This window comes from Anas acuta, chromosome 15 (assembly GCF_963932015.1).
Source record: "Anas acuta chromosome 15, bAnaAcu1.1, whole genome shotgun sequence".
NCBI classification, from domain to species: Eukaryota; Metazoa; Chordata; class Aves; order Anseriformes; family Anatidae; genus Anas; species Anas acuta.
Genome location: NC_088993.1, coordinates 13,538,561 through 13,565,748, shown reverse-complemented (window position 1 = coordinate 13,565,748; position 27,188 = coordinate 13,538,561). Strand labels below are relative to the sequence as shown.

The 27,188-nt window shown below is 42.4% G+C and overlaps 1 protein-coding gene and 1 long non-coding RNA gene across 6 annotated transcripts; both read left to right on the top strand.

Annotated features, from left to right (window-relative positions):
• Window positions 1-83: 83 nt before the first annotated feature.
• LOC137864896 (uncharacterized) lies at window positions 84-2,157 on the top strand. The gene is made up of 3 exons (XR_011101680.1): window positions 84-410; window positions 493-547; window positions 674-2,157. It is a non-coding gene; the product is annotated as an uncharacterized lncRNA (long non-coding RNA).
• A 1,653-nt stretch (window positions 2,158-3,810) lies between these two features.
• Window positions 3,811-27,033, top strand: SNX8 (sorting nexin 8). Of its 5 annotated transcripts, none has more exons than XM_068699485.1 (12): window positions 3,822-3,974; window positions 4,669-4,750; window positions 11,636-11,826; window positions 13,848-13,965; window positions 16,664-16,785; window positions 17,153-17,233; window positions 18,201-18,361; window positions 18,772-18,904; window positions 19,989-20,057; window positions 20,872-21,021; window positions 21,429-21,578; window positions 22,314-27,033. In XM_068699485.1, exons 2-12 carry the CDS (start codon window positions 4,717-4,719, stop codon window positions 22,425-22,427), a joined length of 1,323 nt encoding a protein of 440 aa, XP_068555586.1. In that variant the 5' UTR covers window positions 3,822-3,974; window positions 4,669-4,716; the 3' UTR covers window positions 22,428-27,033. The 5 variants fall into 5 exon arrangements, with proteins under 5 accessions (XP_068555589.1, XP_068555585.1, XP_068555586.1 ...); XM_068699486.1 differs by lacking the exon at window positions 3,822-3,974 and adding an exon at window positions 4,093-4,123; XM_068699488.1 differs by lacking the exon at window positions 11,636-11,826 and having other exon boundaries at window positions 3,811-3,974.
• The last annotated feature ends 155 nt before the right edge of the window (window positions 27,034-27,188 follow it).

The following is a 27,188-nucleotide window of genomic DNA, read 5'->3' as shown; positions in this document are numbered from 1 at the left end:
GTTCCCCCCTACAACTCCCCACCGTGGGCTCGCCCGAAGGCCGGCCGCAGCGCACGGGCGCTACCAAACCCATGAGAAAGGGGGAGGCGCAGGGCCGGCAGCGGCACCCCCCCCGCGGGGCTGCGTGGTCCGGCCCGCCGGGAGCCGCCACATCCCGCGCGGGCCCCGGCTCGCCTCATGGCGGCCCCGGCCGGGGCTGAGGGGAGGCGCGAGGGGACCCCCGGGTGTGTGGGGCTGAAGGGAGGGCAGAGGCTTGCTGCTAGACCCCCAGCCACCGCCAGGCCCGCCGAGAGCTGAGTGTTTGAGCCGTCTCTCAGAGTGGTGTCGGTGCTTACAAGGTCTCGGTGTTTTTTAGCGGTGTTTTTCCGTGAGGTAAATAAAGGCGCTCGCTGTCCCGCACCGTCTGTGCGGTGAGCACGGCTCCATGCAGGTGGTCTGTCACTGACGCGACAAACACCCCTTCCTAATGTTCTCCTTTCTAATATTTTCCAGTGATCGGAAGCGTTACCTTGGCTGACCCTAGCATTTTAGTGTGACTTTCACACAGGTAACATTGTTTTCTCTCACACTGGCTAGCGAAGTGACAGACTGAGACAGCTGACCCCTCATAGTCAATTAAATCATTACTTTTCAAGGGCTCTTGGGCTGATGCAAAAATACATTTTTTTTTCAGCATGCATGGCAGTATGGTACATCCAAACTATCGAAGAGAACCTGCGATTTGTCTCAGATGCCATCCTGAAGTTTCAACGAAAGCTTTAGAGGAAAAAAGAACAGTTCTTGAATAGTTCGTGTACATTTGCTTCCCAGATGAACACCTGATTTTGCATATTTTGTTGTTGTTTTGGCCTAATGCTTTCTTTCAAATCATCAAAACATTCAGACCAAGAATGCCAGCATAGAAATTTCACGAGAAGCGCAGAACAGGTATTGCGGTTAGTAGTTCAAATTTATAAGGCATATTTTGTATTGCAGTATCTTCCACATTCTGCTCAAATTTTGAGAAGGTACTTAACAAGAAAAAGCAGCTTTGTAATTTATCAGCTAGTCACAAGATGTCACCCTCACTCTATTCAAATGTAATTGCTGGAGTGTGTCAATTCCACATTTAAGCTATGGGCAATGCTGGTGAATGGAAATGATGACTGGCACTTTGGTACTTTCCCCACCCCGTTGTGTCATGGTAGTTGACCAGACGTTTTATTTCCTGAGTTGCAAAAGCACTGATGTGTGAAAGTAAAGAAAAAGCTGTTGCTCTTCCTGCCATCACAAGCATATTTTTTCCAAATATGAGGACATGCTGTGGTTCAATCCAGGGTCCCAGCTGGATCCTCAAGATTATAGGTCCCTTCCAAGTGCATGAATGCAGTCTCTCATCTATGTTTTAGTTGCCTGTAATGTTGGAAAAGGCAATTTTCCATACTACCTTTCTTCCTGTTTGCAAGCTGCATACTACTTCTACAATCACTTTGGTAAAATACTGAATTTAAATGCTCAGTCCACTTTCCTGCCATTGTCTGCTATTTGCACTTTCTCTTACTTTACAGCAAATTTTGATTTATCTTCTCTTCTCTTCCTTCCTTCCTTCCATTTCCTTTCTCCTATTGAAAACTTTCAAATCTCTTCAGTCCCTGTGCTACTATCTCACTGCTATTCTTTGTATTCCAGTCCTTACTCAGCAATGAGGGTGAGTGGAACAACTTTTAAAAACAGAGATTGTGTCTGGCAGCTGGAGCTTGTTCCTGTAAGTATTCCACATGCAAAAATGCTAATTGATGGGAAGTTTGGGGTAAGAAGTCCAATGAGAATGACTTATTATGTAACACAGTTGTCAAAACAGAAACACTTCATGTATTTTGCTGAGTACAAGTGATCTGAGAATGATGGAATTGAAAATACCGATTCCTAAACTGAATTCTGAAAGAGTAAGGAAGCTCTTATTTTTATGATCTGTATGAAATTTTACCTAATACTGATAGGACATACACAGAATGACCCATTGCAAGACCTCATGCAGTCCTGTACTTTTGCATTACATTTGTTACCTGGAAGTCGCTGACACATGCTCTTCCTTTCTCTAGTGCTGATAGTTTCATTATGCTATAGGTTTTCCGAAGTTTTTGCTGCATTTACAATAAATATGGAAGAGTTCAATAACTTATGTCAAGCACAATCTTTCTGGCTCTGTTCAAAAATCATTTCAGCAATTGAATTATTTCTTTCACAGTATTTTTCTTCAAGACTCCTTCCATGGATTGCAAAAGCAATCTTCAGTGTAGAATGTCTTATTTATACCAAATAAATAGTTATGCTATTAGCTTAAGTACAGACCAATCAAAGATCTATAGCTAAATGAGAACATGTTGATTCCTTCATTCATTTTCTCAAAAAATGCTATATAGGGGAAAAATTGCGTAGCGCTTAGTTTTCTGAAGTGCTGAGCCTGCAAAACTCTCCACTCGGCTGCTATATAAACACAATTTGAAGGGCCTCTCAGCTTAAATAATGCCATGCTTTCTTAATTTTCAACATTGATTTAGTCTGCACCCATGGTTGTGGGGAAATAGCACTGAGAGAAGAGGCAGAAGGAAAAGCAGAATCAGTCAAATCATTCATGTCTTTGTAGCAGCATGAAAAATTTCAAGGGAAAGCATTGTGATTGTAATGACAGCTGAAAAAATTCTGACTATAATTTCCTGTGGTTTAGTTCTCTTTGCATATAGTGGAGATAATTGTTTATCTTCCAGATATTTATAAGGAACATTAATTAGTGAACGAATCCAATACTTTGGATGTTAGAAACAAAGCGTTATTAGGGATTGGTAGCGTCTTAATCTGGAGATCCAAAATCTATACAAACTTTTGTGTCTTGCTTGTTTGATGGTGTTTTCAGGAAAGCACTGCGCAAAATATATATCTTATTTTCTACCAGTGTCAGCCGTATCGTTCCTGATTAATAGAGCGTAAAAGAAGTGGAAAAAAATATTGCTAATAAAGTTAGAGGCATTCATGCCTGAAATTCTTATTTTAGGCAGTTTTAGAAAATGTATTTGCATTTCAGATGTTTGTATTTCTATGCTTTCCTGAATAGGACAATGTTTGCTTCTTGTATTTACTTTTATTAGTGCATTCCTTCTGGTGCAAAGTATAAAATGCTGCAACTGCTTTTCCTTTGGAGAAAAATAATAATTATTATCTTCACTAATGCGTCATAAAAATCTAAATACATCCAAAGTGTATAAAATATTTGGAATAGGAAATTTCCTGATCAAATGGCAGCAGAAATTAAATGCCGTGGAAAAACTTAAGAAAATACACCAAGAAGTTGTCCCGGTGTATGTTATCCGACTCGCAACGTGCAGCACTGCCCCCTGAGCTGTGTGCCTTCAAGGACAGCCTCACTGCCACTGCCACACATTTATTTCCTCACGTAGCACGCCGAATTCTGCCTGGCAGTCCACATCCCCACACCCATCACCTTTCTCAGCTTCCAGACGAAAAAAAAAAAACAATTCTATTTTGGAATAAAGCCTGCACGAGGCGTGTGAGCCGATCAGTTCTGGGAGCTATCTGAGCGGCTCCTCGCTAACCCCGGCGCGGTTTGAGGCGCGCTGCGCCAAACCCAGCCCCGTGCCGGCGCCCTTGAGGCCCGGGACGCGAAGCTCGCGTTCGAGTTCGGCCTCTCCGCTGCCCTCAGCCTCCCGGACCCGCCACAGCCACGGAAAAAAGGGCCCTGCCCGGGCTCTCCCGCGGGGCTCCGGCCGCTGGGAGGCGGCGTGGACCGCCCCGATCCCCCCCCTCCACCCCCTCGGGGCGGCCCCCGGCCCCGTGCCCGAGGCGGGAGGCGGCCTCCCCCGGCCGCTCCGCCCGCGCTGCGGAGGGAGGAAGGGGAGGGCGGCCGCCGGCCCCCGGCCTCACATGACCGAGGGCTGCCGCGATGGAGGGCGAGCCGCCCGCCGGCACCGCCGCCACAGGTACGGGAGCGAACGCGGGGCGACGCGGGGCTCGCCTCACGCCTCCGCCCGCCCGGCTCCGGGGACGCCGCTTCTCGCTGCTTCCCCCCCGCGGGAGGCTCGGGGCTCCTCGGGAGGGCTGGGGGCTGCTCGCCCCGCCGAAACCTGAGGTAAAAAGGGGCCGCCATGCCCTCCGAGCCCCCCCGCCCCGGGCCGGGTTTCGGGCTGAGGGGGGCGCCCCGAGGTTTTGTCCGCTGTCGGAGGTGGCGGCAGGGCTGGGGTTCGCCTGGGGATTTCGGCGGCTCTGAGGGGGCTTGGGGGAGGCTCGGGGAAGGTTGGCCCCAGCCCCAGGAGCCGCCTGGAGCCGGGGTGGCAGCAGCAAAAGGAGCCGTGTGGGGGGGGCTGAGGGGTGAGTCAGGAAAGTGACCGCTAAACTCGGTTAAACTGAGCAAACTTTGAGAGGAAAACGCACCTCTAAAGCACTCTGCAAGCGGCTGGAGGTTCACGCTGATTGCTGCGTGTTTTGTTTTTTTTTCCTTTGGGAAGAAAAGCTGGTAGGGGTCACAGGTGAGTTAATATTTACGCAGGATAGGGTGATTTGGTTGCTTTACATTCAGGATCCAGTATAAGTGTTCTTTTGATTAGGCCTCTGACACTCCTGATGCAGATAACGCATTAATAAATAAACAAATTATTTTGGAATATTTCTGTCCAGGACTGATGTAAGATTTTGGGATATTGAGCAGCAGCCTTTGTGGAAAAAATGTCCTACTGTATCAAAGAGAGAGCTCACTCAGGTATGTGTTACGGTTTTACCATCTGCTTCAGGAGCCTTATAGAGATAAAACTGAGCTGTCCTTGAGTGTTTCTCTTCTGATTCACTTCCACGCTAGCGATGGTGCTTCTGTAGCTGTCTGATCTACTCAGCCTTGTCTAGAAAATTCATCTTCCTTTGACAGAGATTATATTGTGTAAACAGAGAAAGCAGCTCGTGATCTTAGTGAAATAGAAGTGTGCCACGAAAGGAGGCATCTCTTTAATTTCTAGCATCGTGCTGTGGGTTTGGTGATCTTGGGAATTTGATACTCATACTGCACGTTTTCAGAGATCAGCAATTATTCAGTGAGTGTTCCAGTAGGATCTATATCTGAGCATCCTGGAAGGGCCTATTGAGGCACACCTATAACAGGACACACACATTCTTAATTTCACAAGATTAAAAGTACTTTAATGCAAGCCAAAGATAAGATAACGTCTGATGTATTAAAGTCATTTCTGCTGTTACTTGTATTGATCTTTTTCTTTATTTTTTTTGGCTGTTGCTCCCCTTTGAGCCTGTTTTGCAATGACTGCAGGGAGCTAATCCAGGTGTGCTGTCTGGAGAGGAAGGGGGGTGTCTCCTTGTCTTCTGGTGGTAAATCTTTAACCGTGTGTGCAGCCAGTGGGGAGGTTTGGTAGGGAACACACTGTACTGCTTGCAGATGGTAGAATTTGAACATAACCACTTGGATTGCCCCCAGAATCTTCGAGCTGTAGTGGGTTGGCATGGGTTGATGGAGAGAAATGGGGCAGTTACAGGCATCGAACTGGTAGAAAAGGATGGGAGCTGTAACAGAACTTGAAATATGAATGACCTTGTTCAGAATACGCAGAATGTGTAAAAAGACCATCCAAAGGCTGGAGTGACATTTCATTTTTTTAATACTTAAACACTTAGTTCAAAGTTTTGCCCAGTGTAATTAAGAGGATGAGAAATGTACAAGGAAGATAAGAAACAAAATAAAATAAAGGATAAATTATTCTGACAGTTTTCTTGGAAAGGGATATTTGATATTTGTGGAAACTTGGCAATTCTATAGTTAAGACAAACTGCTGTTGTAAAAGACTTGTATGGGAATTGAGGTGGAATATAGCTATGTGGCTAACGGCTTTCTGAAAACTACTGTCACAGGAGGCTTCCTGCAGAAGACTTGCATGTATTGTGTCTGAATTTTCACGCTTCCAACCTCTTTGCTAGAGCTGGGTGTGAAGGGGGATAGCTCAGCAGTCCTCCACTGGGAGCAGAAAGCTGTCCTAGTGAGGATTTGAATTCTGTCTCTGTAGCCTTTGCGAACATTCCTTGGTGGACTTTACTCCCTCAATACTGTTGTTTCTTCAGTTCACTGTATAGCCCCATCTCACTTTGTGTTTGCTGTGGCTTGGGACTGTGGCCACACAGCTGACTGGCTGATGGAATGTGAAGGAATGTGTTCCTTGTATTCCCAGACTGGGAAACTGCTTAATTAATCACTTGATCTAACAGCATGGTTAAAAGAACAGGGCACGAGCCTTAAAGTTAGTTCTCTGTTCTGGCACGCATATCTGTGACATTGCCTTTTTTTCCCCTTTCTTTCTGCGTGCTCTATTTGATGATGATACTTTGAGAAGCCTATAGCTGCAGGGGAATGCAGAAATGCTAGCACTCTTTTTTTTTTTAATTATTACTAAAAAAAGCTTAGATACCTCACATGAATACTTTTGAGTTGTAATGTTGTTTCTGTGCTTCATTGTGGAAAGCACCAAGTCCTGAATAGCAATATGAAATTTAGCAATCTGAAGGGGAAAAAAAACACAACCCACCACAAAACAACAGAATCATCCCCACGTCCTCAAAATAGAGGAAAAAACAACCCAGGCCAGCCAGCACAGAACACACATTTGATATGCGTGCTGAGAAGGCTGGGGATTTTAAGGAGGAAAGCAGAATGTTAGAACCTGTATCCCAACGTCTAGGCTTTTGGTAGAGTTTGTTACTTTATCTTGTTTTGGCATTGGATGGTTTGTATTTACAAATGAAATGTTGGGAAGAAGGAAGGCCACAATCACACCATCTCTTAATGAGAGTGAAACTAAATATGATAATTTTCCTTGTACCTAGTAAGGAACACAGACCTCTCCTTCGTGTTGAACATAGATCTGGGGATCGCTTTTGTTGGTCAAAGCAGGCTGATTCTTTTACTGTGCTCCTTTCTAAATAATAACTGCGTGGTTTAAAGTTCCTTATAAAATAGGAGTTGCATACAGTTGTCTCAAGAAGATATGTAATGCCTTAATAAGAAGAAAGTATTTTTTTTTTGTGGGACTTCTGTTTTTTTTTTTTTTCTTTCCTTTGTCTTTAGGGGATTTCAAATTATGTAAGTTTTTTTTTTTTCCTTTCTTTAAAAAAAAAAAAAAGGGGAAGGGAATGGACTTAAAGTTGTAGCCGAAGTCTGTGTCAGCTTTTAGAGAGGCTGGTGTGGACACTGAAAGGGAGTTCTGGAATTAAGGAGGAATGTGTTTGACAGAACAAGGGGGAAAGGCATTTCCATAATTCCTGAGGCTTTCCATGAGAAGACAGAAAGGAAGGGGAAATGCTGATGAATGATATTTACATTGCTGTTAGAGTATGCCTGGCCCAGGAGCCTTCAGCTTTGCCAGGAGGAAATCTGAGGTATCAGTGTACAAAAATGCATGGTTCTTTTACTCCCCTGCATTTCCTGTGAGCTGGATTACCTCTACTCCGTAAGGCCGTGGCCTATGATAACGATGAGGAAATCTTAGTTCTTTTTCCTAAAGGCTTTCCTTCTTTTCAGATTCCTTTCTGCTTATAGAAGATCTGCCACAAACGTAATGAGCAATTCTATGGCATCTTCCATATAAGCGTGTCTAATAAATTTAGCGGATTAACACCCAAGTATAATACAGAGTTACGCTTGGCAGCCATCTGTGAAACAGAGATAAACCCTCCAAATGTGGCTGAGAGAGCCTCAGTGGGGAAGGGAGATCTGCTCTGTGATTTGCAAGCTATGCTTCCAGTCCTTACATTGCCCCCGTCTCCTACTTGTGCCTGCAAAACTCGTGTGCAGCTCACCAGAGATCTGAAATTCCACACGTGTGGTTGTAGAAGTTTTTGATAGAGAAACCCAGTAACTGTGGAGTTTTGCTGTATTGCTAGTTGTATGTAGGGAGCTGTGAGCTCAGAGTGCTAAATAAACCTTGAAATGTGTGGCATAAAGTGATGTAGCGTTCTATTTGGGTTGTTCCTGGGATAAGTTTCTCAACTCCTTTCAGTCTAAAGGCTACCCGACTTCTTACCAAAATAAAAATAAAAAAAAAGAAAAGGAAAAAAAACAACAATGTTTTTACAGTTGTTTTCTTTTACAATAAAACAAAACAAAAAATCGGGCTATGCTTTGAATGCTTCTTTAAACTTCTATTTCTTGTCTTCTTGCTGCCTGCCAGTTTGCTCATGTGTATTCTTTTTAGCTGTTATATCAAACTGTTTTCAGTTATACCAGGCTACTTCCTCATGTCTTATTGACACCAGATTGAGAAACTCTACGGTAGCAAAAGGATAGCTTTTACAAAAAGCTGATTGAATTTTATCTGCTTCCCTGTATGGGCATCCATTCCCTACCTCATTTCTATATTCATTTACTGCTCTATTTATATAAACTCTGTTAGATGATGATCTGAGACCAAAGGGAATGTTTTCAAAATTAGCTGTTCTCAAGGAGCGCGCGTGATGGGAAACAGTAAGTGTGTTGTTACAATGCATGTAAATCCTTGTATTGGTTGAACACAGGAGCTCATACCAATGAGCTCACACTATTATCCACCATTCCTGGCCAGCACTCTCCAGGCTGTTTCTGAATTGACTCTTTAGTAAGTAGAATGAAAGATGGGCTGATGAATAGTTTAAGGATACATTGTTCTGCGGGGTTAATGTTAATGCCAGGATGGTGTTTTCCAGACCAGGTTAACGGTTCCAAAGTAATCTCGCAGCATTTTCAGACTGGTGTTTGGGGGTGCACGTTCACCCCAACTGTCTTGTTGATGTGGAAGAGAGATGATTAGTTAAACAGTAATTATTCAGGCTTGTTTATATGACTTTAGATATTTGGACAAGGTGGGATCTAAGGAAGCTACAGAGTATTTCAGGAACAGCCAAATGTGTGAACTGCTGAGAAAAGAAGGTATTTCCTGAAGGTGAATTTTAGAAAGCAAATTTAGAGAATAACTTGATGAAAAGTGGCAAAGCATTTCACATAAAAGAAGCAGCATGACTGATTTGTTGAAGGAACGTTGAATCTTGACTTAGATCTCTCTGTGGGGCTTCACTCTGCACTTGTCTTTGGGGTAACGTGGGTTCAGGTCGAGTAGGAGAGACCTTTTCAACGCTGGGGGCTGACGGTTTGGATCATACATCAGATCTCAGGACTTACAGGTGAAATACTGAGGGATTCACAGCTCATCCTGTTGGTCTTTTCTCCCAGTACTTATCTTTTCCCACTGGGAGTTTCAATAGTTCAGATGGTGCCGAGCCCCAGAGCAGGGAGCAGTTTGTGCCATGAAATCCCTGCTTTGTCTGCTGGCCAGCAGGAAAACGGAAAGCAGGGAGAGTGGTTCAGCAGGCAGGAGGAGTGTTGTGCTAGTGCAGGTTGGCACTGCTCTCAGGAAGCAGGTGGGCTGAATTTTGGCTAGCCCCTTTGGGGAGACTGGCGTGCTGTGACTTCCCCTGAAAGGTGAGCTGCTGGTTCAGCACCACAGAGGACTGTGGAATTCTGTCAGGGCGTGTGTGCGTGCAGGGCAGAAATAACAAAATCTCTTGTGTCACGTTGCATTTCATTGATGTGTCTTGAGCAATTAAAACCAAGAATTAGAAGGGTGTGCACCTGGGGAACCGCTGCTCTGGGGAGCAAGGCTGTCTTCTGCTCTTCGTACTGCTCCTTGTGTGTATTTTTAGGGCTTCCCCTTGGGAGAATGGTTTATTATAACTGTGCTGCGCCACCAAGTATCAGGTGGGAGGATTTTACTACACAAGAAAACCGTGTGCTTTATTCTCTGAATTTGGAGTTCTCTTTCCTTCTCGGTTCAGCATCTGTCTGAAAAGTGGATACACAGGTGTGTGTGTTACCACGTTATCCAGCAGTGTCCCTTGTCAGCATTGAATTAGCTCGAGTTTTCACTACAGATTTCTGGTAATTAACTGGAACTCTTCAGAAGCTGTTTGTAGGTGGGGCTAATAGGCGATACATTACTCCATTAAAGCAGAAGTGTTAAGACTTGCTTCTCTGAGTCACATTCGCAGGAATTGGGAGCCTGATGAGACATGTGGGATAAGGTCATTTGTCCTGGATTAGGTTCGGTTTCCTCAAGTCATTTACAAAACAAAGGCTGCAACTGTCTGTTTGAGGAATTGGAGGTTGCCTCCCCGTTTACCAGGGCCTTGAGCATGTGAAGGAACAGGTGGGAAATCCTTATCAGGAGGTCAGGGCTGTCAAGGTAAGGTTGTGAATCTGTATCTTCCTGAGGGAACTTCTTACCAACCTTTTGAACTATGTATCAAGGCTCACAGGAAAAATTCTTGCTTCTATCATGTTACTGTCTTCTCATAATATCAAACTTTTAGATGTGTTTAAGAAGGGCTGTAACTTTGACACACTTGCAAGGAGGGGATGGTTAATGCTCCTTAGCTTTTCTAGGTGGGTTTTCGTCAGTGGATACAACTTCTTTTGTAAAAGAACTTGCTCACAGTATCCCCTTTAAACAGATGAATGCAGACTGGAAGCAACCCATCTGTTCCAGACCCAGGTATGGGTTGAAGAGATTCCAGGGATACAGCCACATTTTTCACCCTGTTGCTGGCTTTTCATATGTGTAAGATGGGTGGAAAAAATGATAGCTTTGTAAAAACAGTGTAAGCTTTGTTTGCAGTCTCATAACATGGAGTTATGAAGGCAAGTTCAGATAGTGGGCTTGAGTCAGTCATTAAGAGAGTGTTTTGAATCATCCTCTTTTCCCCTTCTTTGGTTTAGTCTGCCTTCAAGGGCCATGCTCTTAGAGCCATCTTTATTCACTTTTGCATCTTGCTGGGAATTTGTTAGGATCTCTCTCTGTCCAAAGCTATCCAGCTACAGCTGAATTCACTGTAAAAGACAAAACCAAACAAACCACAACAAAATAACCCTGTCCTGTTTGTTTTTTAGCTACAAGCAGTAGAATCGATGTATTTGGAAGCTATTTCCTGAGCTTGCTGTGATGGAGTAAACTGTCTTGTTGGTAGACATTACTGGGATCCTTGTTCTCCTGCTATTGAACTTAAACATATTGACATAGTAAATTACCACAAATCATGCACGCTCTAGCATACTGTCATACACTTTAATATAATTATGTCAAACAAAGTGTCTCTTTCCTTTGTAATAGCCTGTGAAATTAACGTATTAGATTTCTGCAGTGCAGTAAAATAGGACGTTTTCTTTACTTCCATGAGTTGTTCTAGGCAGGATCCAAAAGTGCTGAGCTAGGGTTTCGTTCATTTTGGCAGATCCTGCTGTGGTGGGAGCTGGACAGACAGGAAATGCAGGCCTCCTAGCTGATTCACGGAACAAATTTGGCCTGTGATTCTTCTTTTGCTTAGTGGAGATGGCTTTCTGACTCGGTGTAATTGGTAGTGCTCCTGGGTGTAGCGAAGAGGGAGGTTCCAGTGCCTCGAACGTGTGGGAAGTAGCATAGCCTCCTGGGGGAGGAGTGGCTTCGGTGCTCTTCTGGTCATGTTGCACCACTGCAGGAGCACCGAGGGAACAGAATATTTTAAGGCTCCTTCTTTCAGTTTATCTTTGCAGGGTCTACTGGACTGTTTCTCCCTTTTTGTCTTTTAGATTTGGCAAAGCCTCCAGTAAATGAACCGAGGGAACCGGAACAATTTCTAATGCAGGCGCCCCAGGGAAATCCACTGCTGCTTTCCCACACCCTACAAGAGCTATTGAGCAAGGATAGTGTGCAGGTGGAGCTTATACCTGAGAAGAAGGGACTTTTTCTGAAACATGTGGAATATGAGGTTTCCAGCAAGGTAATGTGAACAAGCAATGCTCTTAGTGAGAATGTGTCTTCTCAGGAATGTCCATGCAGTTGCTTTTGGCAAAGTCTTGTCTGATTGATAGGTGTGTTGGGTGATGCTGATTTTCAGTAGGCCGGTTGTATTGATTTGCTATAAATGCACCAACCCAGTGCTTTCTTGACCTTCATTTTGGCAGTATGGAACATCTAGCTGAGGTCTGGTGTGTAGTCAGCTAGTTCTGCAAAGTGAGTGGATACCATCAGGAGTGCTAACCCACCTGAGCTCTCTAGAAAAGCAGATGTGCAGCATAAATGGAATGATTCTGTAATGGATTGGTGTATGGTACTGCATATTTCAGACTATTCAGAGCTTGTGAAGAAACCATATTGTCAGTGCTAAACTGCAATCCTTTATAAACAGAAAAGGTACTGCAAATAACTTCCGCAGAGTCTAGGCCACTTCCAGTTTGCTTGCCCTAAGCCTGAACTCAAGGTTCTGCTCTTGGTATTAGTGAGACTGAAGGTGGTGTATCTTTTAGTTATGGAACAGCCAGTGAAATAGCTTTCCAGGATCTTCTGTGTGTTTTTTCAAGACAGAAATTGGTCCTATTCAAGATGGACTATGAGCAATTTGCAGCTCCCAGGCCACCAAAGCACCAGTTAGTGAGTAGCACTCAAACTATTGCGGTCACCATTGTCCATATTCAGCATCACCTTTGGGTCACTTCCCTGCAGTGACGGCCGGGGCTTTAGGCTGTATCTGTAAGTTTCTCAAAGAGTGTTGTGTGGAGGATAAGGGCAGATAAGGAATGTTTCTGTGGGTTCTTTAGGGTTCTGTTTTTGCCTGCAATATCAAGACACTGTACTGAGACCCTGGTGGTCTCTCTAGGTATTGAATTTAGGAAAAAACCCATTGCCAATTCCTTTCAGTTGCTGTCGTCCCTCTCAGTTCTAGCTGTAGAACTATGCTTCTGGGAGAAGAAATAGCGTGGCTTTGCACTTCATCTAAGATCTGCAACACAAATCAGCATCAGATTTCAAATCAGACAGGGGGAGGCCCTAAGGGCTGTACCAGTTGTGCTCCAGTTATGTGTCTCGTTGCTTTATTTCTGAAAATTCATAGTGTAATAGTAAGGGGTGTGTGATGTGCAACACAACAGTAGTGAGAATGCAGGTATTGTAGGTATATAGTAGTGAGAATACAGGTATGTAGGCTTTCTTACTAGCTGTTCAGTAGATCAATGTGTAGTAGTCGTGTTTGTTTTTTGTTTTTTGCTCTTATTTTTAATTATTTTTTAAGGACTTTTACCTCTCAAATATCTCCTTGTAGCTGCCACTTAACTCCTTTTGGAATGAATGCCCAGTTTCCTTGGTCTGTTCTACACACTGATCTAAGGCAGAGTTAAAGGCTAAGGTTTTAATGGATCTTTAAGTGTTTGTTTATAGATCTAGCATCAATAGAAGGTCTCTTTTTGTCTTATGAGGTTCACTTAAAAGGTCAGCCATTTGGGCTAATACTGAACACGTTCTAAGTTTGTTTTGCCACCTCTGGATCTGAAGCTGATTTAAGGAAAGTTCCCAGGAGCTAAAGCAGGCACTTGCAGTACTTCAAGAAAGGAGCTCTTTAGAGCACTTGAGTATTGGCACTAGTTCTAAGTGTTCTGTCTGATTTGAAAGAACAGGGAGTTTGAGGAAGTGTGGAACCACTACAGATTTAGATAGATTTGCCACTTTTTAGGAAACTTCTCCTTTTCATTTTCTCTTGTGTGTGAATGGAGTGTGACATAAACTTTTACCTGAAATCTTACTCTCAGAAGAATGTTACCTCTATTCATAATGGAAGGGTGGCTGCATTTAGAGACTTTTCTCCTTATTTCCCACCACAAGACCTCTAAAAATAAGGATTATTTTATTTCTGCAGCCCTTTTGTGAGATTTCTTTCTTTTCAGTGCAGCTGATGGTAGAAAATTAATGGATATGCTGCTGATTGTCCAGCCTGCGTATTGATTTTTCTTTTTTTCCCCTCTATTACAGAGATTCAAATGCTCGGTCTACAGGAGATATAATGACTTTGTGGTGTTCCATGAGATGCTGCTGCAGAAGTTCCCATATCGTATGGTGCCAGCACTGCCACCCAAGAGGATGCTGGGAGGTAAATTTGGGTCACTCTTCTGTCTGGAGGTGTTGCAGTGCGAGTATGATCAAGATGAAACCAATGAAAATAAATACTTGAAAGAATTGAATGTCTTTGCTTCTGCTTGGCTCAGAAAACAATTCTGACAATTTAATACACAGTTTGGAGCTGTGAATTACTGCTGTCTTAGAAATCTTTAGAGGTAGCATAATCTAAAGTTTCAGTGTGTGTGTGTGTTTGTTTTTTTCCTCCTGTACGTCTTGGTATCTAATAACCTTTCTGGTGAGATTCAAGGGGTAATTCTACACAAGAGCATGGCAGAGTTGCAGCTATCATATTTTTAGGAAAATAGGTTATGAAGATCATGTGTGCTCTGTGATGATCATATGATGCTTTGACTGTAGAATTGCTACTGTACTGTTGAACAACTCTAGTATGTAGCACAATGTGCTGTTTTTGAGGTGCTCAGAATGGGAAAGATTCATGGAAGCACCCTTGTTTTTCTGTAGTGAGAGAAGACTAAACATTAAAAACAAACAAACAAAAACATTATAAGGCTTTAGACTGCAGAGAAACTTACTGTGTAAAAACAACAGCAAGTATGTAGGATAACCAGAAATTAAAAACTGAGGCTGGAATGTCAGTTCACTCAAGTACATTGTAGCTATTAGAATAGAAACCAATGAAGTATCCCAGGACTGAAATCATATTGAAGTTCATTCTGCTGCATTTGTCAATAATCCAAAATATTGGCATTGTTTTTAAACTTCTATTATTTAAAATGATGCATATCTGTGTAAAATTCTATCTTGTTTTATGCTTTATCTGTGGAAGAACAAGCTCTTCACTGGTTTGTCTCCTGCCCGAGCTGCTAAGCTTGTTAAAAAAAATAATTGATTTCAGTCAAGGAATTGGTGAATTGCTACAATAAAAAGGAATTGGTAAACAGTGAACAGAGCAGGGTTTGTAGCAAACAAGAACAAAGCAAAATAACACTATTGAAAAGCTTCAATGGTCATATTTTTTTTATGATGGAATGTGAATTGTAAAGACCTTTCTTTTGAGGTTGTGAAAACCAGTCTGTTGAATTTGGCCTGATGCAGTGTTCTCAGCCAGAATTTCCAGAATTTCCACTTCATGCAACACCTGTGAGCAAAGTGACCTTCTCTGATTTATCTTGGTGGAGAGAGGATGCTTGAAAGAAGTTTCCAATACATATAATTTGTCAGTTGCTTATTTCCTGGTGTTTCTGATGTGTTGATACTTCTGTGCGTTCACTGGTGCATTTCTTCCCATACATATCAAATGTTTAAAAAAAAAATCTGGCAGGATTTGTTCCCAAACTGTGCTAGTAGTACAGTCCTAACGTAGTCCACATCTGCGTGAAGGCAGAGAGTGGTGCTTGCCTTTAGTCCAGTTACTCTGAATATAGAAAAGCTGCGTAAGTGGTGTTAAATAGAAACTGCAAACAGGAAAAAGGAAATGGAATGGGTACTTCTTGTTTCTGAGTAGGTTAATGTTCTGATAAATGGAACTATACAACGCAGGTTTTGACAGATCAGTGTAGATGTGTGACTATTGCATATTCCGTAGTGCCAGAGCCTGATGGATAAAGCTGTGTGACTTGTATGCTCCTGTAGTAAGTTACACTCTTACCTCCGGGTTGGTATAATGTGGTCTTGGTAAAACATGGCCTAACATCTGTCTGTCAGATGGAGGAAGATTGATAGTCTGCTCTGCTTGTTTTGGAGGATGGCAGCAAACTGGGTCAGATCCTGTAGGAAGTGAGTAGATGACTTCTGAAATCTCCGTGCAGGCTAAAGTATGAACAAAGCACAATCAAGATATGGAACACTAATGAATGAAAAAAATAATTTGATCGCCTTACTAAAGATAATTATGGAGGCCTCCTGCAGCCTGCAAACTCCCAGCTTAAACATGAAGGCACCTTTTGTAAACTTTAGGTATCCATTTGCCTGTGCATTCTTTTAATTTCAGTTTTGCTAATTCTTGTTCCTTTAGATTTATTTCAATATAGTTTTCCACTTTACCTGAAAAGATGCTAGCACCTCTGATTTATTGCTTTGCAGCAGTATCACCTGATTAAAACTCTTTCCTGCTTCAGGAAGGGAGATGAGCTGAACTTCTTTTAGTTTAACAAGTAAAGACTTTGGGTGGATGTGCTGCAGACTGTGATGCAGATAGATCTTCAGAGTACTTTCAGAAGTCTTGCATGAAAAAGATGGATGCTGATACTGGTGAAGCAACTGGGGGAAAAAAAAAAAAGGCACCATTTGCATTGCAGTAGCACCCAGGAGTCCCAAACAACATGAGATTTTCTTTGGAGGCCAATTATGGAATTCATTCAGAGGACTAAAGATCTTTGCGTCCCCACAGTTTCTAAGCAGAGGGTTCAGATCTTAGACTCATTTGTTTATCCTGCTTACTTGACCCATCCTGTGGAAATCCACCCAGGGATATATGTGCAGGATTTTGGTAAGATGTAAAGAACCACTTGAGGGAATTGTCGTCCTGGTGGTCAATCTAAAAGATGTGTTTTGGAGAGCCAACAGAGTACTGGCGACCATTCTTTGGTTTTGCTGAAGTGCTTTAGCAAGGTTTATAAGTGTAAAGAAATCACCGGCTTTCTTTTTTCTCTTTCTGAGCAGCTGTAATATGTGGTCTATTAATTGAAGTTTAATGTTCCTTCCTGTAGCTGACCGAGAATTCATAGAATCAAGAAGGAGAGCTCTGAAGCGCTTTATAAACCTGGTGGCTCGACATCCTCCTTTCTCAGAAGATGTGCTCTTGAAGCTCTTTCTGTCATTCAGCGGCTCAGTGAGTACTTGTTAGTGGCAGTCTGAGTTTGCACACCTTCCTGTAACTGCTTTCCTGGGCACAGAGTTCAGAACTGCTTTTGACCTACGCATTGTTGCTCCCCGTGACAAGGAACATTTTCTCTCAGTAGATATTTCTACAGCTGGATAGGGGAATGTAATTGCATTTGATGCCACGAGTACAGGATTTTGAAAATGGTAACTGTTCTTAGGGGAATACGTGTTACGATTTCCCTTGAACTAAACTTAACCTGGATAAAGCTGTACCTGCTAAATGGTGCCTTATTATGATAATATGAGAGACCCGTGTGAACTGCCTGTGTTTCACTTAGTTCTTGCATGCTCATTTGATTCTCTCTCTTCTTTAGGACGTACAGAATAAACTAAGAGAGTTGGTCCAGGGAGTGGGAGATGAGTTTATGACCTGCAGATTAGCTACCCAGGCCAAGGTACGTGTATGTATTGCTTGCAACATATAATTCGGGTTTAAATGGCTCTTTCCTCTGGGTAAATCAGTTACAGCGTTTGTTTGGTGATAGAGACCTTAGGTAGGGGAGAGTTGTTTCCAGAGTTTGAGAGACTTTTAAGCTTGTAATTTTTATAGAAAGTATATTTGATTCTTAAGGACCTGATATTTCTGTCTCAGTAGCGGTTCACAAACATGAGAAAGATTAAACAGTGAATCCTGCTCAGAATGTGTTTCTTAGTAGTTAATTGTACTTGCATACCAAACAAATGAGCATACCACACCATTTAAAAGCTAATATCTAGATTGATATCTTCCACGTGTGTCGGTGTCATTGTTCTTTATTTTTCTCCCTGTGGGAGAGTAATTTTGATTGTTTTAGAGAAGTCAGAAGTTCTGCATTTATCTGCTTATCTCAATGATTAGTGCTACAGCAGATTTTAAGCATACATTCTCTGTGCTCATTGAGCAATTTTAGATTGAGTTGTTGTTCAGGTTTCTGCACTGCTAGCAGAAGATTTTGCAATTGGAGCTTAATTCAGGCTCTTACTGGTGAGGCACAGGTCAAAAAGAGCTTAGCTGAACTTTCAGTACGTGCTTGACTTTGCAATGCTGGCAGTTTAGTAGCTTCAGATCAGAACCTGTGGGCTTGAAACCTCACAAACCCCATTTTAACTTCATAGTAGAGTTGCAGATTTTTCCAACTCTGTCTGCACCCTGTATTTGAACCTCTTTCTACCTCTGAAAGTTAGGGGTATTTGTACACGTATGACATCTGACTTGGAGATCTAAATTGCAAAGCTGAACTCATCAGGGTTGCTGCAGGGTGGAGAAAGAAAGAGAGTGCAGAAGAGAAGTCTGTCTCTCTGCTGACTATAAGATGTGCCCAAAATTAAGATATGGGAGTATGTCTCTGCTAGGTCCACTAGTAATCTCTTGCACTTCTTCAGGACTTCCTTCCAGCTGACATACAGGCCCAGTTTGCTGCCAGCAGGGAACTCATCAGAAATATTTACAATAGCTTTTACAAGCTTCGGGACCGTGCAGAGAGAATAGCTTCTCGAGCCATTGATAATGCCTCAGATCTACTCATATTTGGAAAGGAGCTAAGGTAGGTTGGGAGAAAGAAGATTTGCTAATGTGTACATTTCTGCTGTTGCTTCATAACTGAAGACTGTTGTGAGGTTTACTTGCAAATGGCCTGGTAAGAATGGGTATTTCAATGCATGCTGTAGGTTATAATCAAGTTTTCCTACTGCAAAAGAAGAAAATGCATGCTTTCCTCTAAGGTTGCATTCCATAGACCAACAAAAATAAACATCAATATTTTGACATTCAGGTACTGACCGTGTTATCTCTTCCCCCACTATATACATGGCACTACTTTTGTGGCTGTGCAGTGGTAGCTCTGCACTGTGACCTGTTTAGACGTTTGAAACTCTGAACTGCTTTCTGCAAATAAGTGCAGGTGCTCAGTGGAGTTTGTCTCCTAGTTTTAAACATTAATTTCTGTTCTCCTAGTGCTTTAGGCTCAGACACTACACCGCTTCCTTCCTGGGCTGCTTTGAATAATAGCACATGGGGGACTCTGAAGCAAGCCTTGAAGGGTCTATCTGTTGAATTTGCACTTCTGGCAGATAAGGCTGTGCAGCAGGTGAGTGATTCTATTTCTTTATTTATTAACTTTTTGTAAAAAGAGGAAGATGCATTGGTGTCTTTAGAATCACAAATTCTATGGGGATAGGCACTTAAAAAGTTTAAAAGGGAGATTGTAGTCCAAAGTCGCATCCTCAGCCACCAGCCTGCTTGTTCATGTTTGAATGAAAAACCTGTACTGTGTTTAAATGGGGAAAAAATATAATGGGCAAGGGCGTGGAGAGAAAGGCATGCTTTTTTTCCTTCCAAATGGTTATTGGACAAGTTAAGTTGTACTGCTCCACTAAGCTGTCCAAAAATCCTGCGTTCTCTTATTTACCTGCTGCAGAGAATCCAGAAGAATTTCTGAATCAAGTTTTGACATTCACGTTACTTAAACACTACATGAAAGTCATTCAGACAGCAGTGTCATATTCCTGTGTAAGCGTACAGCGTGATAATGACTGTTAGAATGATGTGACATCGTGACAGTCTGGGAAGCAAAAATAATAGTTTTGTCTTCTTCTCATCTCCTTGTGTTAAAATACTTTGCGTGCCTTTATAGATCTGTTGGACTGGTTCTTTTTTTTTCTGCAGTTTATGCTCCAGAGAGCTCTATTGATATAGGAAGAAAAGGCAGTATTTAGAAAAAGGAGGAAAAAATAAAGTGGTGAAACTTAGCCTGGTGTCTCATTTGTGCTTTCTGGTGCATGAACTATTATGGGGAATATGCAGGTATTTATAGATTTAATGGATTAGTTATCTTGTAAGAAGGAAAGATGAAAGATTAGAGAAGGCTGCAAAAGCAAGAAATCCGAGGCAGAGAAAGCTGGAAGGACTGACATGCAGGACTGCGAAACTAACTCCTCTTGTTATAATGATCAGTCAATTGGAAAAGCTGTTCCTGCTCCAGTCAGATCTTTGTTCTGCATACTGAAGACTAAATGCCACTGTGACATCTGAAAGATTTTTGATGCAGTTGTGTAACCGTTGATATGCCCTGGGGAATACTGTGGAGGGCCTGCGTGGTGTAAGGATGTGAAGAGCTGTGATGTTGGTTCTTGCCAGGCTTACATAAAATGTACTTTTTCCTTGTTTTCTAGGGTAAACAGGAAGAGAATGATGTGGTGGAGAAGCTGAACCTTTTCCTGGATTTACTCCAGTCCTATAAAGTGAGCTCTGCTGTTCTTCTGCCAATGAAAAAGTTGTTTAGAACAAGCTTGTGCTTTTTAGAGGGTGTAACGCAACTAGATGGAAAACTGTGAGGCCAGTTCAGAGGCACACTGGGCATCTGGCAGAGGGAGGGGAGTGGCTGTTGGCCTTAGTTAGCTCCATAGCCTTACTGATCAGCTATTCTTGTGATGAGACCTTGCCAAATGGCAAACCCCGCAAGAAATACAGAAATATGACTGCTTGAATTACATGGATCAGCTAACCATTTTCCAGATTTAGCTGCTTTTGAGTCAAAGCAGTGAATTAAATGGCTACTGTTAGGCTCATGGAGACGGTTCATGAGTTCAGTCACAAATGAAAGCGTTTTTGTTGATACTAATCTCACAGTCAAATGCACTTTTTAGAAGCACCTAGTGAAACTGTGCTTGGCAGCCGCTCCTGACATTCCCAGGCCTGGACTGAAATAGAAGGGCACTGGCAAGCTATTACTATGACTAATTGCCAGCACTTAATATTGAGAAGGTCATGGAAGATAAGTGGCCTGATAAGATCCAAAACGTTGGCTGAAGTGATGCTCCAGATTGCTTAGACCCATACCACTGAGCTTAAGTGGCAGTTTAGTTTCTTGAATTCCCATCTGCCAACATTTTTTTGACCCTCTTGAAAATAGAAACAGAAATCCGCAGCGGAGAAATTACAAAGTATGATTATGTGTTTGTGTTCCTGATGTACTTGGCTTGCCTCTGCCTGCTGTCCCTCAGCACTCTGCCCAGTTCCCACTAAGTACCTGGTTTTGTTCTTTTTTCTGTCAAGGACCTATGTGAAAGACATGAGAAGGGGGTGTTGCACAAGCACCAGCGAGCATTGCATAAGTACAGCATGATGAAGAAGCAGATGATGAGTGCCACGGTGCAGAACAAAGAACCAGAATCAGTGGAGCAATTGGAGTCTCGGATTGTGGAGGTAGGGCAGATACTTGGGAGAGCAAATGGTGGTAGTGGACTGCTGTAATGACATCGCTGTGTGCCTCTTTCATATCTGCAGAAAGCCATTAGCCAGAAACGGTAACTTGTACTTCGGGTAATTTGAGATACCTGCTGTGCTTCAAGGAAAATGTATTTGTTTTCCTCTATACTTATTACTGGCTCTCTGGCAACATGTCATTTGCAGGAGGTGTGGAAAGCAGTAGCCTGCGTGATGGAAAGTGCAGTTGCTGTCCTATCAAATGGGTCCAGGCACTGCTTTTTTAGGCTCTTGTTAGGCGTTTGAATTGCCAGAGTGGTGAAGAATGCTTTTTTCTCCTGCTACAAGTGAACCTCCTTGGTACTGTCTTCCTGGCATTGTATTTCACTGAATTCCTCTTCTTTCAGCAAGAAAATGCTATCCTAACGATGGAGCTGCGGAATTACTTCTCTTTATATTGCCTGCATCAGGAAACACAGCTCATCCACATCTACCTGCCTCTCACCTCTCACATCTTGGGGGCCTTTGTCAACTCCCAGATCCAGGGTCACAAAGAGGTGAGTTCTTCTGGCCTATGCTCTTTTTCCCAAAATACGAATGAGAATTTTGAACTAATTTATTTTCTCCTGCGGGTCTTCTTCCTAAGCATCTGTCCAGCTCAGATCTTTTAAAACTTCTTAATAAGTTACCTAAGGTATTTCCAATTGGGAGTGAGGATCAAGGCTAGCCCATCACCCTTTTAAATGACTGTGTCTTCTTATAGCAAGTTGTTCTGGCTGTTTTTTTCTTTTCATCTGTGTGTGGCTTTACCCAAAAGATGAAAACTGTACTGTTAAATAACTAACAGTTCTGTAATGAACGATGTGTGCTTGCTAAATGAATCTGTTTTTTTGCTGTGCTATGCAGGAATATGACAAGGAAGAACTTCCTTGTTTTCTCTTTAAATCTAAGAGCTCCCTTTTGTCCATCCCTAAATATGAATTTCAGCATTCCCCATGCATGGACTTTTATTGCATTCGTTGTATTACAAAATTTTTTATAACTGCAGTTTGTTCCTTCCCTTCAGTGAAGGAATTTGACCAAGGTATGGGAAGCTTCCCCTCCATCTCTGCTCAGTCAGTGTAGCACCAGTCTAAAAGGAATGTCTGGGTCTGCTGGACTTCTCCAAAATGCTTCAGAAAATTTGTGTTGTGGTTTTCAGTATCCTGAAATTGCTGCTAAAATCCAGTGTGGTGAGATAATAATGTATCTTGTTGTCTGTTTCTTTTCTCTCCCTTTTTTTTTTCCCACAGATGAGTAAAGTTTGGAATGAGTTGAAGCCGAAGTTGAGCTGTCTCTTTGTGGGACCTAGCAATATGCCAACTCCACCATTATCACCTCCAGAAGGAAACTTCTTCTCCAATTAATATTCTGAGCATCTAGCATGGAGCAAGAAGTGCAATCAAGGGAGGGGTGGGACCTCTACCTCCAGATGTTAGAATGGATCCTCCAAACAGCTTTTTTTTTTTTTTTTTAAATACTGCTGCTTTGAGCTGCTCTCTGATTTAGACAGACTGGATGTGGGACAGAACATACAGTCGTAAGGACAGTCTCTTAATTTTGAAATGCTCTGGGGCAGAGCTGTTTTTTGTTATCCAAAAGACACTTGTCACAGGGTCAGGATGTGACACGGTGCAGTGAGGGCTGCAGTGTTACTGCTGATGCCTCTGCATCTTGTGCTAACAGCCCTCCAATGATGTTTATCTGCACACATGTGGACAAGCTTCTGAAGTACTGAGATGAACAGGATGTCTGAGGCACGTGCTTACAGAAGGGAGGTGGATTGCCTTTTAAGCTTGGGAGGGTCTGTGTTAGAGGCATATGTGCATAAGGAAAGCTGAAAGCCATCCCATTGATAGTTGTCTGGATTCAATTTCTTACTGCTAGGCTTTAGAGCAAAAAAAAACATGAATGAAGTGGTTGGATTCCTTAACCCAGCTGGGCAGAGGTCAGTGCTGCTGTGACACAGCAATTTTCCCAATGAGGCTTAGCAAACTGTATGTCAGCGTTCATTCAGCTCGTGGTTGCAGGGCAGCCTAGGGACTTGCTCACATTTCTCAGTTTGGGGCTAAAGATGGCTGGGTTCAGGAACTCAAGAGGAGTTTGCCTGGCATAAATGAGCAAAGAATTGAACAAAACACTCCTTAATTGTAAACCACTCCTATTACACAAGCAGAACAGCTACAGGGTAGCTTGTTTGTTTTCTTCTGGAGGTTCTGACATCTATCTGCTGAGTAGCTGTTTAGGGCTACTGGAGAACTGCTGACCTGATGGCTGGTGTTTCCTCTGGTCTAGTATCAGATGAAGTATCCTGTTACACCAGTAGGCTGGGACGCAATGCTGATGAAATTGATTAGCAAAAATCAGTATTTATCAGGATATTAATGTGTTTTCTGGCTCTGGATAACATTGGTGTGTGAAGAAAAGACAATTGAAGTGACAGTTCTTTATCTCTAAAAGGAGCACGGCCCTCAGTAATGTTTTGTTTTTTTTTTTTTTTTTCTGACTGTGATAAAGGGACTAAATATTTTCCATGTCTCACTTTGTATCTCCAGTGACTTTCCCTCATGAGGGAAATGGCAGGGGGGAGAAGAACTTGCATGTCATGTTACTGTAGAGGAAATTGTGCATATCCTCTAGAGAAACTGATAAGTGAAGAAACTGCAAACGTGTGCAACAAAACTCTACACGAATAAGACTCCCATGAACCTACCTTCTGTGGGACCAAATGAGTTGTCAAAGGGAAATTTGAGAGTTGACATCTTAGCGTTTTCTCTGAGTGGGTAAAGAGGAAGCTTGTTAACAGGGATGAATGCTTGCTGTTAAACTGGAACCATTACAGTATTTTCCCTTTTGGAGGGACTTTCAGTAGTAGGAAATATATTTAAATCACTTAAATCCTGTAATCACAAAAGCTTTTTTTTCTTTTGTTTAGAAAATTAAATGCAGCATGATGATCTTCCTAGACCAGGTGGAAATTATGGGTTAGTTTCTTCATTTAGGAGTAAGATAATAAGCTATTTGCCCAGATTCATGAGACAAGCATATCCATTACATACAGCCCTCCTCCCCAGATATATGGTAAAGTGCACTGAATGTGGGTGAATTTCTTGGGTGCTGAGCCTTAAGCGTGTAGGATGCGTGGTTTAACAACCCTGCTCAGAATACACTATCAAGAGCTTTTTATAGCAGTTCAAATGTTAACTCTCTTCCAAGACTTTCCTCCTACGTACTGGCCTTGTCCATTGAGGCACTAACTGGAAATGGCTGTGGCAGTTCTGATTCCCTCGCCTGAAGATTCCCAAAGTGACGTGGAAGAGGTTCTGCTCATAAACCAGAGCAAACTGTCTGGGGAGGGAAATGATTCTGCAGTATAATGACAAATGAGACATTGTCTCAAGAATGGCACAATTTGTTTTGTTTTGTTGCTTGACGTTGCCTTGATTAGGAAGATAGTTTGTGGTTAAAAGTGCAAAGAGCATTTTACCGTATTTTTGGATGCTCTTCATTTCTCCTATCTGCCGAAGGTGCTGGCTGGTTAGAGATTGTGACTTGCTTTGTCTTAGTCATCCTTCGTTATTAAGGGTCATTTCATTGATGTGAGCAGTCAAATTGAGAAAACACTGTATGTTTTGGAGGAAGATCTGACGTTTTCTATGTTTCTTGTTTGGCTGGGATAGATGACCAGGGTATGTTCCGTGGGCTAGTACTTTGCAAGTTCTGAATGAAACGTTGCACTTCTCACATTTAGAAAAAGAAGTTGCAATTTCAGACTTCCAAAAAAACAAAACATAAACACAAAAACAGAGTTGGACTTTAGACTAATTAACTTATCTTTCCTGTTCTCCTTCAAAACAATTATTCTTTAATTCAAAAAGTCTGTAATTCAAATGCACAGACTGCTACACGTGTGCATAGAGCACGTGACCTGTAAAAAAACTGGAATTATGTTGATTTGAGCAAACACCCACTCCTCCACTGTCAGCCCTTGCCTCTTGGAGGACAACAGTTTTGGGGTGGGATTTTCTTGTTTTGCTTTTTTTTTTTTTTTTTTCCCCAATCTGTTCACCAAGCATTCTGAGAATGTAGGCCAGGTATTCTCAGAGTTGATACAGCTAATGGCACTTTCAGAGTTCATTTCATACAGGACTGTCAAGCTTCTGTCTCACTCCTGAACAATGCACACTGTTTCATGCAACCCTTCGTTTGCAAACCTCGCTTCTGGGAGACTGGTCAGTGTGCAACTAGCAGTGTCACGTTTACCTCAATAGGTGAGGGATTTCCTTGCTGTACTCGCCCTGTTCAGTTTAGGAATGTGTCAGACTCGAGGAGAGCAGCATCAAGTACAGCTTCCTTGCTCTAGAGGAATGTAGCAGGGAATTAATCATGTTAATTTCAGTTCTCTATCCTAGTTTACAATGTAGGGGAGCCAGAACTTGTTACCTCTATGCTATCGCCCTCTGCAGCAAACAGTTCAGCTATGTACAGGGGAGAGAACAAGACTTCAGTTGTTGGTCCCGTTGCTGGTAGAAGGGTAGACTGCAATAAACACTAAGCAACCCATAAGCCTAACAGAAGAGCGTGTGCTGCCTAGCCAAGAACTGATAAATGTAAGGTGTAGCACCAAAGAGTTAATGTGCCTTCTTGGATGGAAGCTTTCTGCGTAGCGCTTGAACTCATGGTGACTTCCTTGTGTTTAAAATAACAATTGGAGAAAAGGCCTCCAATTTTTTCTGTCAGTGTCTCTGTCAAATATCATGGAGATACCAGGGTAGTAAATAGTGGAGAGCCTGAAGAATGTCTTTATCAAAAGGGCTATTTGTTTTGGTCACTGTTAAGGTCACCTCTGCTCTGAGCTGTGAAGTGGCAATATACAGGCTTTTTGACTGATACCACATGTTGAAAAGCTTCCCAACCTCTTAGTTTTACAGTACAACTTTGGTCTTTGCTTCTTTCCCTCTCCTTCCATCTGCCTTGAACTTTGCTCCTTGTAACACATTTTCCACAGTGCCTTGCTGCATTCCAGAGCTTCTATTCTTCTACTTTGATCGCGCAAAGGTGTAATTCCTGGAATTTGTAAGAGGCTAATTCACTGTCTTCAATTTCTGCTGTTCCTAGAAGACAAAGAGCACCAGCTGGGGACAGAATTGGTCTCCACAACTGTAGCAGGAACAATAAATAGTCACTACTTCTTGACATGAGCTAAAATTCAGTGCTGGTGGAAGTATCTACGTAAAAGGATTGAATTGACCTGAGAATAGGGGATAGCAAATACAAGTGCAGGCCTGAGCCAAACTTGTTCTTTCCCTACCTAAATTCCTGGAGGAATAGGAAGTAATTTGCTCCCTCTTGACCATGCAATTTACAGTTTCCACCAGGAAATAAATCAAGAGAACATAACAGGTATCAGCTGCCAGTCACTCCCTTTCCTACCGTGCAGTAAGGTTTTACATCCTGTTGTGAGCAACTTATACCCTTGTGCTTATTTTCTCTCCTCTGCTTGCCTCGAGCCATTCTCTCCACTAGAACAGTCAGAAACCCTTATTGCTACGTCAGAGGCAGAGGTATCAAAAACTCCATAAATAAGTCATTGTGCAGCACAAAAGGAAAGGTAAGAGTATAAGATGTTAACTCTTATCCTTTAAGTCTGACCTGTGGCTTATTGAGCATATGAAGAAGGGCATTTTTGGGTGGTATAAAATATTCAGGACTGCTGGAGGGAGATGAGAAGAAACAATCTTGTTCAGAGGGTATGAATTTTGCCTGCCTGGAATATCTTGTATCTTTGCTTTGCTCAAATAGCCTTATGTATGAAGCACTTTATCCAAATGCAGGAATTAAAGAACTATTACTACAGCTGGTAGACTGGAAATGTTTACAGATCCTATATTACATTCCAAGATTCTATCTGTAAGTGTTATATGTGTTTGTAAAAGTGTTTAAAAGAAAAAAAAAAGACCTTGTATAAAGTTACATATGTGATGTGTTGTTTTTAGCAGTTTGATGCATCTTTCACTCCCTACCATGCAGAGCTGGGCGGAACAGGTCACCTGCTGCTGGCACGTGGCAGAGGCTGCAGCCCTGGGTGACTGCACTTTGTGACATGGACTTGCTGGAACCTGGGTGGG